The sequence below is a fragment of the Nuphar pumila genome, chromosome 12 (genome assembly GCF_984573655.1).
Source record: "Nuphar pumila chromosome 12, dmNupPumi1.hap1.1, whole genome shotgun sequence".
In the NCBI taxonomy this organism is placed as follows: domain Eukaryota; kingdom Viridiplantae; phylum Streptophyta; class Magnoliopsida; order Nymphaeales; family Nymphaeaceae; genus Nuphar; species Nuphar pumila.
This window is the reverse complement of record NC_143260.1, coordinates 48,799,236-48,816,961: the sequence shown is the minus strand read 5'-3', so window position 1 is coordinate 48,816,961 and position 17,726 is coordinate 48,799,236. Positions and strand designations below refer to the sequence as shown.

Sequence of the window (17,726 nt, the reverse complement as noted above, 5' to 3'; positions counted from 1 at the left end):
CCTTTCCTATCATCTCCATCCAAGTCTTCCTAGGCCTACCCCGACCTCTTTTAACTAATATATTTTCCCATTTCTCCAACCTTCTAACTGGAGCATCATTAGGCCTTCGCCGAATATGTCCAAACCACCGTAAACGATTCTCTCGCATCTTATTTTCAATGGGTGCAACACCTACCTTCTTACGTATCTCCTCGTTCCGAATCTTATCTTTTATTGTATTTCCACACATCCATCTAAGCATCCGCATCTCAGCTACACTCATTTTTTGAATATGATGTCTCTTGGCAGCCCAACATTCCGTACCATATAGTAAAGCGGGTCTAATAGTCGTCCTATAAAACTTTCCCTTCAACCGCAATGGCATTCTACGTTCGCACAACACTTCAGTTGCACTTTTTCATTTCATCCACCTAACCTTTATCCTATGATTTACATCTCCATCAATTTCTCCATACTTTTGAATGATGGATCCCAAATATTTGAAATAATCATTCACCGGTATTTCTTGCTCACCAAGCTTCACTACACTCTCATCACTACTTCGTTGCTTACTAAACCGACATTCTATATATTCAGTCTTACTCTTACTCAACTTAAAACCTCTAGCTTCCAATGTCTGTCTCCATAATTCTAACTTAGCATTAACCCCATCTCTAGACTCATCAATCAAAACAATATCATCAGCAAACAACATACACCACGGTACATTTTCTTGAATTGATCTCGTAAGCTCATCCATCACTATCGCAAATAGGAAAGGGCTTAAAGCAGATCCTTGATGTAACCCAACCGTTATCGGAAAATTGGTTGTCACCCCTCCACAAGTGCGGACATTGGTTACTACTCCTTCATACATATCTTTAATTATACTAATGTACTTGAGAGAAACACCTTTCTTCATCATTGTCCACCAGAGAACGTCCCTAGTTACTCTATCGTATGCCTTCTCTAAATTAATAAAAACCATATGCAAATCTTTGTTCCTCTCTCTATATCTTTCAATAAGTTGTCTAAGAAGATGTATAGCTTCCATAGTTGATCTTCCAGGCATAAAACCAAATTGATTCTCCGATATCATGACAACCTTCCTCAACCTAGACTCAATCACCCTCTCCCAAAGTTTCATAGTATGACTCATGAGTTTTATACCACGATAGTTTGTGCAATCTTGTATATCACCCTTATTCTTATATAAAGGCACCAAAGTACTCTTCCTCCACTCATTAGGCATCTTATTTGTTCGCCAAATCAAGTTAAAAAGATTTGTCAACCATTCTAAACCTTTCTCTCTCAAGCATTTCCAAGCCTCGATAGGTATACCATCTGGGCCAACTGCCCTTCTTGATTTCATTTTCTTCAAAGCCTCTGCAATTTCTTTCTTTTGAATCTTGCGCATGAAGTCACGATTTATCTCATGAAAAGGAATGGAGAAGTCTCCAAGATCTTGAGCATGACTATCATTAAATAGCTTATCAAAATAATCTTTCCATCTCTCCTTAATCTCCTCATCTTTGACTAAAAACCTTTGCGTTTCATCTTTGATACATCTAACCATACCCAAATCCTTCGATTTCCTATCTCTCATCTTTGCAAGCCTATAAATATCCTTCTCGCCTTCTTTGGTATCCAACTTGTCATAAACCTCCTTATATACCTTAGCCCTCTCGTTTTGAACAACTTTTTTAGCTTCCTTCTTTGCTATCATATACTTCTCCAAATTCTCATTATCACGACTGTTAGATTTCTATAACACTCTCTTTTAACCTTAATAGCTAATTTGACATCCTCGTTCCACCATGATGTATCCTTACCTAGTGGTGCACTGCCTTTAGACTCACCCAATACCTCCTTAGCCACTTTTCTCATGCCACCCGCTATCTTATTCCACATTGATTCTGAATCCTCCTCGAGACACCAATCAACTTCCTTAACTACCTGCTCTACAAACATTCATTGTTTAGCTCCTTTCAGTGCCCACCACTTAATTCTAGGATCTATCCTATGTCTATCCCTTTTGCGGCATTGTCTAATTCTAAGATCTAAAATTAAGACTCTATGTTGTGTAGCTACACTTTTTCCCGGTATAACCTTACAATCGGTGCAACAACCCCTATCTCTCTTTCTAAGTAGGAAAAAATCTATCTGACTCGTATTAACCCCACTTTTAAATGTTACTAGGTGAGACTCCCTCTTCCTAAACCAAGTGTTTGCTAAGATCATATCATAGGACAAACAAAAATCTAAAATCCTTTCTCCACTTTCATTTCTTTCTCCTATACCATAGCCTCCATGGATACTCTCAAATCCATCCCTACTAATGCCTACATGTCCATTAAGGTCACCGCCGAAGAAAAGCTTTTCTCCATAAGATATCCCTTGTACTACTCCATCTAAATCTTCCCAAAATTGATGCTTAATGGAATCATCTAAACCTACTTGAGGTGCATAAACACTAATAATATTAATAATATTAATAATATCCGTACCTAATACTAATTTAATAAGTAAAATTCTATCACCCTTCCTACGGACCTCAACTACATTATCTATAAACTGATGACTCATAACAATCCCTACTCCATTCGTATTCCTATTTATTCCTGTATACCAAATCTTATATCCCCAAGGTTCTATCACTTTTGCTTTCTCACCTATCCATTTGGTCTCTTGTAGACATAAAATATCAATCTTTCTCCTACACATAACATCTACTAACTCTACCAACTTACCAGTTAAAGACCCTATGTTCCAAGTGGCTAACCTAATTTTATGGTCTTGGACTAACTTCTTTACCCCCACCCGTCCAACAAAGTGAGGGAACTCTTGCCTATTTGACACCACACCCGGGCGCCGGTGTGACGCGTCGCTTCTGGGCGACGACCTAGCAACCCTTGCCCATTTATCACTGCCTCCGGGCCTAGAGAGTACAACGCGTCGCTCAGTAGGGAACGCCCCAACGAAATTCTCATATTGGTTCATTTTCATAGGGTATGACAGTTTTTATGCTGGCTATCACAGGCCTACCACAACCCTCCTCCTTTATCCGGGCTTGGGACCGACAGTGTATAACTAAACAGTTATACACAGGCGGAGTTTACACATCTCTTGTCTACATAAAATGACACTTGAAACGAGTATATCAGTGACTAGAACAAGGACACAAAAGCCAACCATGGGCTAACATCACACACAATGGTGTGAAACAACAAGCCTTGTCTACATATAATGATGCTCAAAACAAGTGTGTTCAGCTACTAGATCAAGAGAACAAAGCCAACAATGGGCTAAAAGCACACACAAAGGTATGAACAAACAATTCTTGTCTACATATGATGACACTTAGATAAGAGGCATAAGAGGAGAAGACACTTGAGGCAAGAAGACTTGTAATGAAAATCATTTAACAGGAAGGATATCAATTTTTCAATAAACCTTGAAACACTATGGTTTTAAACCTTAGACATCCATCACAGGTATACATAATTAATAACATCCATAATAAAATCAATGACAAAAAACAAACGAGTGACACTCATAATCAGAGATCGCATAACATGTCATTTAGAGTCAAATCATAAGTTGACAAACTAAAATGACATAACACAAGGTGCACATAACTTGTAATGAAACAAGGTACAATAGAACAATAGAAAAACAAACACAATGCCAACAAAGGGCTTTAATAAACTCACTTAAAGTTGGTCACTAATGGACCAAATACAATCTCAAAAGAGATAAAAATACCAAACAGCACAAGAGGCATACAAGCCTATAAGATGGGAAAAAACTCTAGAGAAAACCCTCAAATGCTTCTAAAAGCATTGAAGAATAACAAGAGAGTGAGGCTCTATTTATAGAGCCTCACTCCAGCACATGGGAGGCAGTCCAACTCTTTGGACTACCTTCCAACAATCATTATTATGACTGTTGGGTGGCAGTCCAACGTCTAGTTGGACTGCTGCCCAACAGTCATATTTTTGACTGTTGTGCCTAAGCTGTATGGCAGTTTATTTATTTATTATAATGTTAAATTACATTTCAGTCCCTAGTGGACTGTACTATATGATAAAAGACAAAAATACCCTTATTGGGTATTTGGATACAATTTTATTTTTAACACTCCTCAAACTTATGGGGAAATCACCAAAAGTTTGCTAAGAAGATACAAAAATTGAGGTAGTGGAAGAGCTTTGGTGAAGAAGTCTGCAATCTGAAATTCGGACTGGACATATGGCAATGTAATGGTCCCCTTCAAATATTCTTCGCGAACATAGTGACAATCCATCTCAATGTGTTTTGTTCGCTCGTGAAATATGTGATTGCTGGCTATATAGATGGCACTTTTATTATCACAACATAACTTTGAAGGTTCTGAGACATCAACACCCATATCGGAAAGTAGTGCTCTCATCCACACAACTTCAGTGGTTGTGGTATCCATTGCCCTGTACTCAGCTTCCGTAGAGGATAAAGACACTTTCTGTTGTTTTTTGCATCACCAAGAAATGAGAGAATCACTTAAAAACACACAAAAGCCAGTAGTTGAGTGACGGTTATTGGGATCTCCTCCCTAGTCAGAATCAGTGTAAGAAATAAGACTTAAAAATGAGGAAGAGGATAAGAATAGTCTTTTAGATATAGTTTTATTGATATATCGAACTATTCTTAATACCACACTCATGTGGACGGTTGTGGGCGCATGTTGAAATTGACTTGCAGAATGTACGACATGCGCAATATCTGGCCTTGTAATGGACAGGTACATCAACGATCCAATAAGTTGTCGATAAGGGGTTGGATCATCTAATAATACTCCATCTTCAGCTCGCATTTTTGCATTTATTACTTCAGGAGTATCAGCATATTTTGTGTCTGTGATTCCTGAACGCTCAACAATATCAGCTGCAAACTTGATTTGAGATAAAATATATCCTCTTGGTGAGTAGGCTACTTCAATTCCTAAAAAGTATCTCAAAAAACCAAGATCAGTCATATCAAAAGATTTTTTAAACAAAATTTTAATATCTTCAATTTTCTTTTGATCATTCCTTGTGATGATCATATCATCAACATACAAAAGAAGAATGATCAATGAGGTACCTGTAGATCTCACAAAAAGAGCAGTGTCAGTGTAACAAGATTTAAATCCAAGTTTTAATATCGTACCACTGAATCGATCATACCATGCTTTAGGGGCTTATTTAAGCCCGTATAGGGCTTTTTGAAGACGAAGGACCATGCCTTTTTCAATAGACAGACCAGGGGGAGGATCCATATATACTTTTTCATTTAAGTTTTCGTTCAAAAAAACATTTTTAACATCTAACTAATATATCAGCCATTTTCGAATGGATGCTATAGCAACTAGAGTTCTAACTGTAGTCATACGAGCTACTGGGCAAAGGTTTCTTTATAATCTATACCATATTCTTGAGAATATCCTTTTGCAACAAGTCTTGCTTTATATCTCTCAAGAGACCCGTCACTTTTTGTTTTAATTTTAAACACCCATCTACACCCTATTGTCTTCTTTCCGATAGGAAGAGGTTGAATTGCCCAAGTGTGAGCCTTGTGTAATGCATCTAATTCAATTTTCATGGCTTCAACCCATTCGTTTATATTTTTGGCCTCGTTATAGTTGGATGGTTCATGATAGGAATGAATGGCTAGAAAACATGCCCTGTAGTTTGGTAAGAAGGATTCATATGAGACAAACCTACTTGGAGGCCTATGTGTTCGTTCTGACCTTCTAACACTAGTTTCTTCAGTATTTGTTAATTGATTATATCTGTCAAGGGCACATGGATTTTCCCCTGTATTTCGTCTAGAGTATTGAAGAAGATCTTGAGATGGTTCACTACTTGAGTCATTAATAGACTCGAAGGTTTCAATATCATTACTAATACCTTTATTGGGTAACAAATCAAATAAGAAAGCATACTCGGATTCTTGCTTAGGAACTTCAAAATCAAATCCACTGTCATTTTCTAGAAAGGTAACATTTCTAGAAACATAGAGTTTATCATTTGTTTTATCATAACATCGATATCCTTTTTGATTATCAGCATAACCAAGAAAGACACATTTTATGGCTTTAGGAGAGAGTTTGCTATATTTTTCAAGAAGCACGAAGCATTTACATCCAAATACCCTTAGCCTTTTTAAATCAGGAGAAATTTTAAAGAGTTTTTCAATAGGAGACTTGTTTTCCAAAGTTTGAGAAGACATTCTATTTATCAGATAGACTGCGGTTAGGGCAACTTCAGCCCAAAATTGCTTTGGAATTTCTTTTGAAATAAGTAGGGTTCTAGTAGTTTCAATGATATGACGATGTTTTCTTTCAGAAATCCCATTTTGTTGAGGTGTCCTAGGTCATGATTTTTGATGCACAATTCCATGATTTTTTAGATATAATTGAAATTCATTTGAAAGAAACTCTCTCCCAGAGTCGGAGCGGAAGACTTTAATATTTGTTTTAAATTGATTTTTAACTAGATTATAAAAGTTTTTAAAACATGAAAAAACTTCGGATTTGAGTTTTAGAAAGTAAATCCAAGTATGTCTACTAAAATCATCTATAAATGTAACATAGTACGAATAACCACCTTTTGACATAATAGGGGCGGGACCCCACACATCCGAATGCACTAATTCAAAAATTTTATGTGTCACAGAGGTTCTAGACTCAAAAGGTATCATTTGCATTTTTCCAAGTATATAATCTTCACATACAAAATTTTTATCTTTACAAAATTTTTCCAAAAATGAAAAAAGAGATAATTTGGATATACTTGGGTGTCCTAATCTTTTATGCCAAAGATCTATATTAATGTCTTTGACATGATTACAAAACGAGTATTTTGGTAAACACAGGAAATCCATGTAGTAAAGGTCTCATCGTCTATGGCCTTGCCCAATCAACTTCCCTGACTGGAGATCCTGCACCCAACACGCCTTAGATGAGAAGAATACTTTACAACCATAGTCAACAATTTGAGAGACCGAAAAAAGATTTAAATCCAGTTTGGGAATGACTCACTTTTGGAACAAAGATTTTTTTTGAAATATCATCAAGGTTTTCTAAGCTTTTGACTTTTAAAGAGGTACCATCGGCAGTTGACACACATGAAAAATATGATTTAGTGCCATCAGATAATAGAGACTCATTATGAGTCATGTGGAAAGGAGCACCTGAGTCTAGAATCCAAGAGGTCTTACCTGGAGGAGACGAGGAAGAGATGGCAGCTCCGGATGTAGAAGGTGCAGCCTTAAGAAGTTGTGAGACGGCTTATGCTATTTGAGCAAGATTTAATTCATTGAAGCTGCCCCCTTTTCTTGATTCTTGAGGTTCTTCACTTAAGGCGGTCACCTTTTTAAATTTGGGACATTCCGATCTTATATGTCCGGGTTCCTTACAATGATGACAAATAATTTTTCCTTTGTATCCTCCCTTGTATCCTCCTCCATTGTGTCCTTCTCCATTGAACTTCTTCTCAAAGTGAGGTGGTTTATATGTTTTCACAAAATTTCCAGGCCTTGCCATAGCAAGGACCTCATCATTAGACTTGTACATTCCAAGTCTTGTCTCTTCTTGACAAATTTGAGCAAGGGCCTCACTTATAGAAGGAGAAGTGGTCCTATGAAGTAAGGGAGATCTTACTTGCTCAAATTTCGGTCGAAGGCCATAAAGAAAGGAGAAAAGATTTTCTCTTTCGATTTGGGTCCTTCTCATATCAATAGCCGAACCTTCCCATTTTGGTTCCAACATGGCTAATTCATCCCAAATAGGAGATAAAATACCGTAAAAATCTCTTACACTTTTATCTCCTTGTTTTGAATTACGTACCTTATCTTGGAGATAATAAAGTCTAGCCATATCCTTTTGGATAAAAGTACTTCTTAGAAAGCTCCATGCGTCACATGCCTTCTTGAATTTGATGATATTGGTGGCGATCTTGAACTCCATGGTATTCATAAACCATGAGAGTATTTGTGCATTGCTTGCCTCTCAATCTTCCAATTTATTTTGGAATTCTTCCAAGTCTTTTTCTTTTTCTTCTTCGGACAAGGCTTTGACTTGATCTCCTTCTCTTCTAGTCAATTTGAGTTGTGGTTCACTAGTAGAACCACTAACAAAACCCCACAATTTTTTTCCTTTGATATGATTCTCCATAGCCGTCGCCCACATCAAGTAGTTGTTTTCATTGAGTTTGTAGGTGATGACGATGACGAACTCTCTTTCTCCCATAATGAATACTTAAGTTTAGACTAGAGGAGATAGGGAATGATCAATGATCGAAGAACACTTCCTTCACGAGATTCTCCTTCTTTCAAGAACCTCACTCTGATACCATGTAATGAAACAAGGTACAATAGAACAATAGGGAAACAAACACAATGCCAACAAAGGGCTTTAATAAACTCACTTAAAGTTGGTCACTAATGGAGCAAATACAATCTCAAAAGAGATAAAAATACCAAACAACACAAGAGGCATACAAGCCTATAAGATGGGAAAAAACTCTAGAGAAAACCCTCAAATGCTTCTAAAAGCATTGAAGAATAACAAGGGAGTGAGGCTCTATTTATAGAGCCTCACTCCAACACATGGGAGGCAGGCAGTCCAACTCTTTGGACTGCCTTCCAACAGTCATATTTTGACTGTTGTGCCCAATAGTCATATTTTGACTGTTGTGCCCAACAGTCATAAATATGACTGTTGTGCACAAGCTGTATGGCAGTTTATTTATTTATTATAATGTTAAATTACATTTCAGTCCCTAGTGGACTGTACTATATGATAAAAGACAAAAATACCCTTATTGGGTATTTGAATACAATTTTATTTTTAACATAACTCACCTCAACAAACATCTCTGATTCAATAATAACAAGGCCAAGAAGATTGATGCATTATATAAAGTTTGTGATGGGCTATACAAATGCCATAAGAAGGCAACAAATATTTATGAAAGTTATTTTCCAAACAAAATACAAATTTGAAAAAAACATGGTTTCAAATCAAACAATGGTAGATGGAAAAACTTGGACTTATATGCTCATGTAATCATAAGTACTGTTAATATAAGCCAGTTATAAACATCTAACTTGATCTAGTTTATAAAAGGAACCGATTGGAACATATAAAGTTTCAAAAAATATTCCTATGATAATTTTGGCAATGTAGGAAGATAGAGTTTACAAACAAACAGATTTTTCACAAATGATCTCTCACAAGAACCATATAGGTTTACATACAAAGCTTTCTCACACGAACCACTAGGGTTCACACAAAAGAACAATAAAGAGAAAGCAAAATACAAAAGAGGAATGAATTTCATTCAAGTGGGATAAAACTTCACAACTAATCAATTTTTAAGAACCCCAAACGGAATTTCAAAAAGAAGCTCACAAGAGATCTTTCTCAAAGAACACAAAGATTCATTCAACACACTCTCAAGAACCGAAATACTCAAAAGAGTGCACACACCAAGAGCGAAAAAATATATCTCATTAAAGTGGGATGAACCCACACAGAAAAGTAAGTTTTAATAAGAATCAAACTTATCATAAACAATTCTTCAAAAAGAGTTCATGAGTACATCAATCAAGAGATAAATGCAATAAGGCATATCATATTGCAAGGAATCCAATGATTCTAAAAATAATGTAAATGATATCGAAAATACTATTTAGATTTTGCTCACAACATGATTATGAGACAATTAATATCATTAAAGAAAGTTAAATAAAAGAAATAATTAAGGCCACATATCATTTTATGGATGTGCATATATTCTCATAGAGAAAAAAGCTCACACAATAATTAAGGCCACACATCTTATACAAAAGACATGTTTACAACCAAATAAATGCAAGTGATAGGATTTATATAAAATTTTATATTTTAAGCATGTAATGGGTCAAAAAAGTTTTAAACATGAACACGCATGTCTATCAAGGATGAAATACAAATTGTATTTGACGATTATCATATATATATATATATGTGAAAACAAGTTTATATTTTATAAAATAAGACATCATTATCAAATCATTAAGATAAGACAATGATTGACGAAACATCTAGAATTAATAATTCATGGTTTTATATATATATATATATATATATATATATATATATATATATATATATATATATATATATTAGAGTTATTTTAAAAAAGGCTTCAAGATTCAAAACATACTACATATATCTAGTTTCCTTAAAACAAGTTCAATGATGGTTAAAATACTATTTTAGAATTTTCAAAAAACCATACATTTTGTTTTTATTTTAATCATGCAAAATATATGTTCGGAATGCGAGGGATAAGGTATATAAGGAGGTTTATGACAAGTTGGATACCAAAGAGGGTGAGAAGGATATTTATAGGCTTGCAAAGATGAGAGATAGGAAATCGAGGGATCAAAGATGAAACGCAAAGGGTTTTAGTCAAAGATGAGGAGATTAAGGAGAGATGGAAAGATTATTTTGATAAGCTATTTAATGAAAGTCATGCTCAGGATCTTGGAGACTTTTCAATTCCTTTTCATGAGATGAATCGTGACTTTATGCGCAAGATTCAAAAGAAAGAAATTACAGAGGCTTTGAAGAAAATGAAATCAAGAAGGGCAGTTGGCCCAGATGGTATACCTATCGAGGCTTGGAAATGCTTGGGAGAGAAAGGTTTAGAATGGTTGACAAATCTTTTTAACTTGATTTGGCGAACAAATAAGATGCCTAATGAGTGGAGGAAGAGTACTTTGGTGCCTTTATATAAGAATAAGGGTGATATACAAGATTGCACAAACTATCGTGGTATAAAACTCATGAGTCATACTATGAAACTTTGGGAGAGGGTGATTGAGTCTAGGTTGAGGAAGGTTGTCATGATATCGGAGAATCAATTTGGTTTTATGCCTGGAAGATCAACTATGGAAGCTATACATCTTCTTAGACAACTTATTGAAAGATATAGAGAGAGGAACAAAGATTTGCATATGGTTTTTATTAATTTAGAGAAGGCATACGATAGAGTACCTAGGGACGTTCTCTGGTGGACAATGATGAAGAAAGGTGTTTCTCTCAAGTACATTAGTATAATTAAAGATATGTATGAAGGAGTAGTAACCAATGTCCGCACTTGTGGAGGGGTGACAACCAATTTTCCGATAACGGTTGGGTTACATCAAGGATCTGCTTTAAGCCCTTTCCTATTTGCGATAGTGATGGATGAGCTTACGAGATCAATTCAAGAAAATGTACCGTGGTGTATGTTGTTTGCTGATGATATTGTTTTGATTGATGAGTCTAGAGATGGGGTTAATGCTAAGTTAGAATTATGGAGACAGACATTGGAAGCTAGAGGTTTTAAATTGAGTAAGAGTAAGACTGAATATATAGAATGTCGGTTTAGTAAGCAACGAAGTAGTGATGAGAGTGTAGTGAAGCTTGGTGAGCAAGAAATACCGGTGAATGATTATTTCAAATATTTGAGATCCATCATTCAAAAGTATGGAGAAATTGATGGAGATGTAAATCATAGGATAAAGGTTAGGTGGATGAAATGGAAAAGTGCAACTGAAGTGTTGTGCGAACGTAGAATGCCATTGCGGTTGAAGGGAAAGTTTTATAGGACGACTATTAGACCCGCTTTACTATATGGTACGGAATGTTGGCCTGCCAAGAGACATCATATTCAAAAAATGAGTGTAGCTGAGATGCAGATGCTTAGATGGATGTGTGGAAATACAATAAAAGATAAGATTCAGAACGAGGAGATACGTAAGAAGGTAGGCATTGCACCCATTGAAAATAAGATGAGAGAGAATCGTTTACGATGGTTTGGACATATTCGACGAAGGCCTAATGATGCTCCAATTAGAAGGATGGAGAAATGGGAAAATATATTAGTTAAAAGAGGTCGGGGTAGGCCTAGAAAGACATGGATGGAGGTGATAAGAAATGATATGAATGCTTTGAACCTCACCGAGGACATGGCATTGGATAGAAATGAATGGAGGAGAAGGATTCATGTGGAAGACCCATAATGATTTTTTTTGTTGGTTCATATCGCCGACCCCAATTGTTTTGGGATGAAGGCGTAGTTGTTGTTGTTGTATGCAAAATATATGTTTATATATATATATATATATATGTTTACATATATATCTATATATATATATATATTCAATGGTAAAGAAAAAACAAGTGTTTTTCTCATGCATAATGCATGGGCTAAATACTTGAAAAGTGTAAGAATACATGCCAAGTAATTCCAAGTTGAAGGGAGAGAGATAAGAGATAACAAACACTTCACCAAAATGTAGAGAAAGAAAAGAGGTAACAAATACTTCACCACTTTTCGAATTTTTTAATATCATGCTTCCCGATGCACCGAAGGACTAGCTTGATTATAACCGAGCTCTGATACCATGTAAGAAAGTATGCGGAAAGATATAACAAGAATGCTTAATGCATTTACACGGTCCAATGAATGGACAAACCCAAACCCACAATGGGGAATATAGAAATAGTCCACTAAGGGACAACACAAGAAGCCTTCAAAGAGGCAACACATAAAAATATATGAACTTTATTGAATGAGGGCTTGAAAAGCCATATATTACAGAGGGAGAGCCCTCTATTTATAGAGGATGAAAAACCAAAAGAAGAGGGACCACATGGGGCTCCCTTCTAGTCGTTGGGAGCCCCAATGGTCATATTAATGACCGTTGGGGCCCCAACGACTAGATGGGTGGGGCCCCATGCAGTCCTTTTACATGATGCAATAAAAGGAAAAAAATAAAAAAGGTAAAAAGAATAAAAAAAATAAAATAAAATCCTAAGAATAAAAAATGATACAGGAAAATTACCAAAATACCCCTATCGGGTTTTTGGATGTACAATAAAGAAAAGAGAGTTCTTGATGAAGTATATAAGTATATATATACTTCTATACACATATATGAATGTATATATATATATATATATATATATATATATGTAAGTATATGTATATATATGTATATTTTAACACAAATCACTTCTGAAAATCAATTTTAGATTTTTTGTTTTTGCAAATTTGACCGTATAAATGTGATCTCCATGGTCAAAAACCTCCGAATGGGCTTTTGTAGCAAATTTTTCAATATGTACATAGGATTTTATAATGTGATAAAATCAATGGTTTGAAATATATATATATATATATATATATATATATATATATATATATATATATATATATATAGGAATGGGGACTATCCAACCAAGGAAGGTATAACTATAAACTGTCCAAATCACTTTTGGAAATCAATTTTAGAAGGGCAAAAACCTAAGAACAGGATTTTGTAGCAAATTTTTCAATATGTACATAGGATTTTATAATGTGATAAAATCAATTGTTTGAAAATTTTGAAGTTTTCTAGATCATAAGAATCCATGCTATATGCCAATCCAAAAAAAATCCATACTATACAAAACAATTTGCCAGAAACGGCCACAGGTACACGGTGCTGGTACGGGTGTGTGAGGGCTTAAAACTTTTTGGGTACATTTTTATGAAATGCATATTTGTATGATTCTTAAAACGATGTGAGTTTCTAATAAACATTGATACAGTTTGTAAAGAATTGGTGTGAGTTTCAAAAAAGATTATACGAAGTATATATATTTTTATAAAGATGCTTACAAATTGGAATAGTTAAACATAATATATAAATCAATCACTATTGTATAATAATTTTTTATAAATTGTGATATTAAAAATCTTAAACAAAATAGTATCTTTTATAAAATGAAATTGTTGTTAATATGTAGAAATGCTAATAGGAACCAACTTGATACTTATTTATAATGTAACAAACGCATGTTTCTATGTAAGTTGTTTCATGTTTCTTAAGTAATTGGGATGAGATTCTTAAACATTTGATACTTCTTTCTATGGTTTCTGAGATGAGTTTCGTATGTGTATCTGGTACTGGTACGCCTGATAAACTTTATGCAGGATTGTTAAACCAGTTTTAAGATGTGCATGCTTTTAGGTTAATTTTGCTTAGGAACTATATCGACTGTGATCACTTCTTGCTGGATGTATTTACACCCTTCTATTCATCATCTATATGAATGTTAGCCCGCAATCTGAGCTTAACTTCTTATCGTATGTACATTTTGCAGTCTATATTTTTCTGATGGTCCCAATTTCTCTTAACATGTCAAGATCCTCCAGCCATGCCCAAAAAAAGGTGGCACTTGAATCTATTGCTACTACCAGACATATGCAAAGTACACCAAATATTTTAACAAGCATCATGAAGAAAGCATGCTTGTAGGAATATCAGCCCATGGCTCCACTAGGTCATCACAATATTGAAAAGTCTTCTATGTCTTTGGCACATTGTCTGATTTTTGTCACCTTTTGTTTTAATGCATTTTCTAAACATCATTCCACCTATTCTCTCAAAAAGTATGCATATAATATATTCTCTTGAATTCTTATGCACTATTTTGCCATTAAGAATCATCTTTTAAAAGGTTGCATACTTGTGGCTTTCAAGACTAGCATGCATCTCGCTGTAAGGACAACATGATTATGTTATGCTACATATGCAATAGCATAGTTTCCTTTTTAATTAGAATATTGCCTTCAAGGGAACAATCTTGATATTTTCTGCAGGTGTACTTGAGAAAAGAAAAAATAGTGCCGATGGAGCCTCTCCAACTCCACGCAGGAAGGGATTGCTCATAGTCGATGATGAACCTGATACTGAACAACAACTAAAATGCTGCTCTTAATATTGCTGCTGAAGGAATGAACGTCTGAACAAACATCCTAAGGAGATAAAATGCTGTAAGTAGCCCTGCATGTCTTTTCACAAAGTGATCTAGGGGACGTGTTACTGATGATCTCATCCAAATTCATCTTTGCAATATCTTCTGGAGTGCTTGCCATTTTCTTGTGACTGAAACGATCTGGTTTCTTTCTTTAGCAGGTGGCAGTTCTGGAATGATCTTGATCTGAAATTAGTACTGATGCCACTCTGAATTAATTAGCGTGGTAGTTGTAAGAAGCTGCATTTAATTTCTTTTATTCAGGAATGTCTTCTCTTTCCCGTTTTTTTTTTGTTGGACTAAAAGCAGAAATCATGTTAGAGCGCCATCAATTCTTGCGTGTATTGGCTTAGGCTATACGCTAACCCTGTAAAGTAACAATTTGTTGTCTATTTACCTATGAGTGGTCTTTATTTTCCCGTAAATGAACTGTCTTTGCATCTTAAAATATAAGAAACAAAATTATCTTTGACTTGTGCAATATTTTTACACGGGTGAAAAGTTGATTTCCACGTGATTATTCGATTTTCTTAAAGGCATCATACTCTTGAAATAGAGGGAAAAGTAGCTGCTGAAGGCATCATACTGGCGAGTCCAGGACAAATGCCACGTGTTCTGCCTGCATGGCTTTGTCCTGAGATGCAAACACGGCCTTAGGATCCAGGCTTTTTTTATGACGTTATCTTTCTTCTACTTGATTTTCAGTCGTCCCAAACCCTCCTGTGGTAAAAAATGGTTGACCTGCTTCATAAATTCACATTTATAAGGCTTTTTTTTTTGAGAAATGATCGTATGTACATACGACAAATTTGACATATTTTTTCAAATGCTTCACAAATTTTGAAATCCGTTTGATGTCTAATTTTACAGGTTTTGGACATTTTTACCCTTTGCACGAGAGGATCTCTTGATTTTTGCATATGCTATATCGCAACGCTCTCCTAATCTCGTTAAATCTCACTAAAAATGAAATTCACACTATATACAAAAATGACTATTTTACATCCAATAAAGTAGATTCACATAATGAACGTCCACATCTTCAATGCGTCGCAACCCCCGTGCGAAATTTTTCCTCACTTCTTTCGCAACCCCCATGCAAAATTATGAATTGAGTGACACTTTTTGCAAAAAAAAATTTCTTGCAAAGTTCGTCAAGAGTTTTGCATTGGTGGTTGTGAAAGTCTACTTTTAATGGAGAATTCATAAAAAGTTTGTGGAATTTAAAGACTTTCGTATGTTGTTGACTTTAAGTGATACAAAATTCTGTTTTAGCGTGCTAATTTATCTGTATATATATAGGCATTAAAAGCAAATTTTGTTAATATTTTTGCATTAATGGTTGCGAATTTTGAAAAGAGTTTCACATTGGTTACAAAATTTCTTAAAGGTTTGCGAAAATCGCAAAGTTTTACTTGAGGTGATGCAATTTTTTTTTTCAACTTGAGAATTTTGCAAGCATTAAAAGCGACATTTCGTTTCTTAAAACCTTTTATGTGTAACCTAGGTCTATTTTTGCATAACCTAGGGTTCTTGTGGTCTCCAAACGTCTTTTCCTCGGCAAAATCTTCGATACTATTTTCAGCAAAATACACATCATCGATACTTCATCAGTGACTATTTCAACCAATCGTTCAAGCTTTTTCAGTAATGTCATTTTCAATGAGTGAATTATTTTTTTTTTAACTTTCAATAAGGTCGTTTTCTATACATTGGTTACAGAATGGAAGAAAATTTTCATTTTTTCTGATTGCTCAATTTTTTATTAAAAAAATATTGTGACACTTAGTGTTTGTTTACAATTGCTAAAACTGTATTTGTGTATGAGATGTGAGAGAGAGAGAGAAAGGCAAAGAGCAAATAAAAAAAATGATGAAACATTGGCATGAGTAAGTTGTTTTGCATGATTTCAAGTTATCTTTACATGTATATTATCCATTGTAATACGTTGTTTTTGTTTGTTTCTCACATATGCATGTGAGTATCTCTTTGTCACTTTATTTCTTTAAACATTGGTATGCCTCTATCCTTGATTTGATTATACTTAAAAACAACATTCGTTTTTCACTTTATTTCTCATATTTGCATGAGTATCGAGTTTTTTTGCTACATTATTAAAAGTTTGAATACAGTTTGTCATACATATTTGGTAAACTATTTTGCATTTATATTATTGAATGAATTTCTTATTTTAAGTATTGCAATATGACACCAAAGAAGAAAAAAACACAACCTACAATATGCTTGCCAAAGAATAATAAAAGTACTTCAAACACACAACCTGAAGTACTTGATGATCTTTATACAATGGGTCATATTTCTTATACTAAAATATACAATAAGCTTGTCCTTTGGGTAGAGAGGGAGCATGCTCCATGGCAAAAAATATGGGTGTTAAATGTAATGCATAAAAAAGACACCCTTGCCAAGATGAACTGTAGAAATCTTTGTTCAATCCAGCAATTGCTAGCACTTTCACCAAAATAACAACAATTTTAGAATGACACAAAGATGCAGTTGAAGCTGCAAAAAAGGTTGACGAGATTGCAGCCAAAATATTGTCTCCCTTCCTGAAAGCATCGAAGGATGGGGAGGGAGAATTGGTCAAGAAGTTTTAGCCATTGGCTTACCCTGAGGTTGTTGCTAGCCTCAATCCGTAGCTAGATCAAGTTGGGGATACAACCACCTGTATTAATAGAGGTGAAATAAAGAATATAGAAAAAACATCATGCACAAAGGTTGAAGGGATACAACAATAAGGGGAGGATGCGAGGGTGGGTTGGAGAGTGGAGTAGAGTAAGGTCCCGAAAGTAGAAGATTGAAGGCTTAAAAGTTGAGGCAATTGTTGAGAGTTTGCAAAAAAGTAGAGGATAATGAGGTTGGGCTGGAA

The 17,726-nt window shown here is 35.0% G+C and overlaps 1 protein-coding gene across 4 annotated transcripts in view; it reads left to right on the top strand.

The window, feature by feature from the left end:
- LOC149820882 (uncharacterized) overlaps positions 1-15,256 on the top strand; it is a 67,819-nt gene extending 52,563 nt beyond the window's left edge. Inside the window, exons 6-8 of one of the 4 annotated variants that reach the window (XM_089983016.1) lie at positions 14,183-14,250; positions 14,682-14,855; positions 14,998-15,256. In XM_089983016.1, the coding sequence (XP_089839142.1) occupies positions 14,183-14,250; positions 14,682-14,753 (140 nt within the window). In that variant the 3' untranslated portion in view covers positions 14,754-14,855; positions 14,998-15,256. Of the gene's footprint in view, positions 1-14,182; positions 14,251-14,681; positions 14,856-14,994 lie in introns of all 4 variants that reach the window. The other 3 variants (XM_089983015.1, XM_089983017.1, XM_089983018.1) reach the window with 3 other exon arrangements.
- Positions 15,257-17,726: the final 2,470 nt, after the last annotated feature.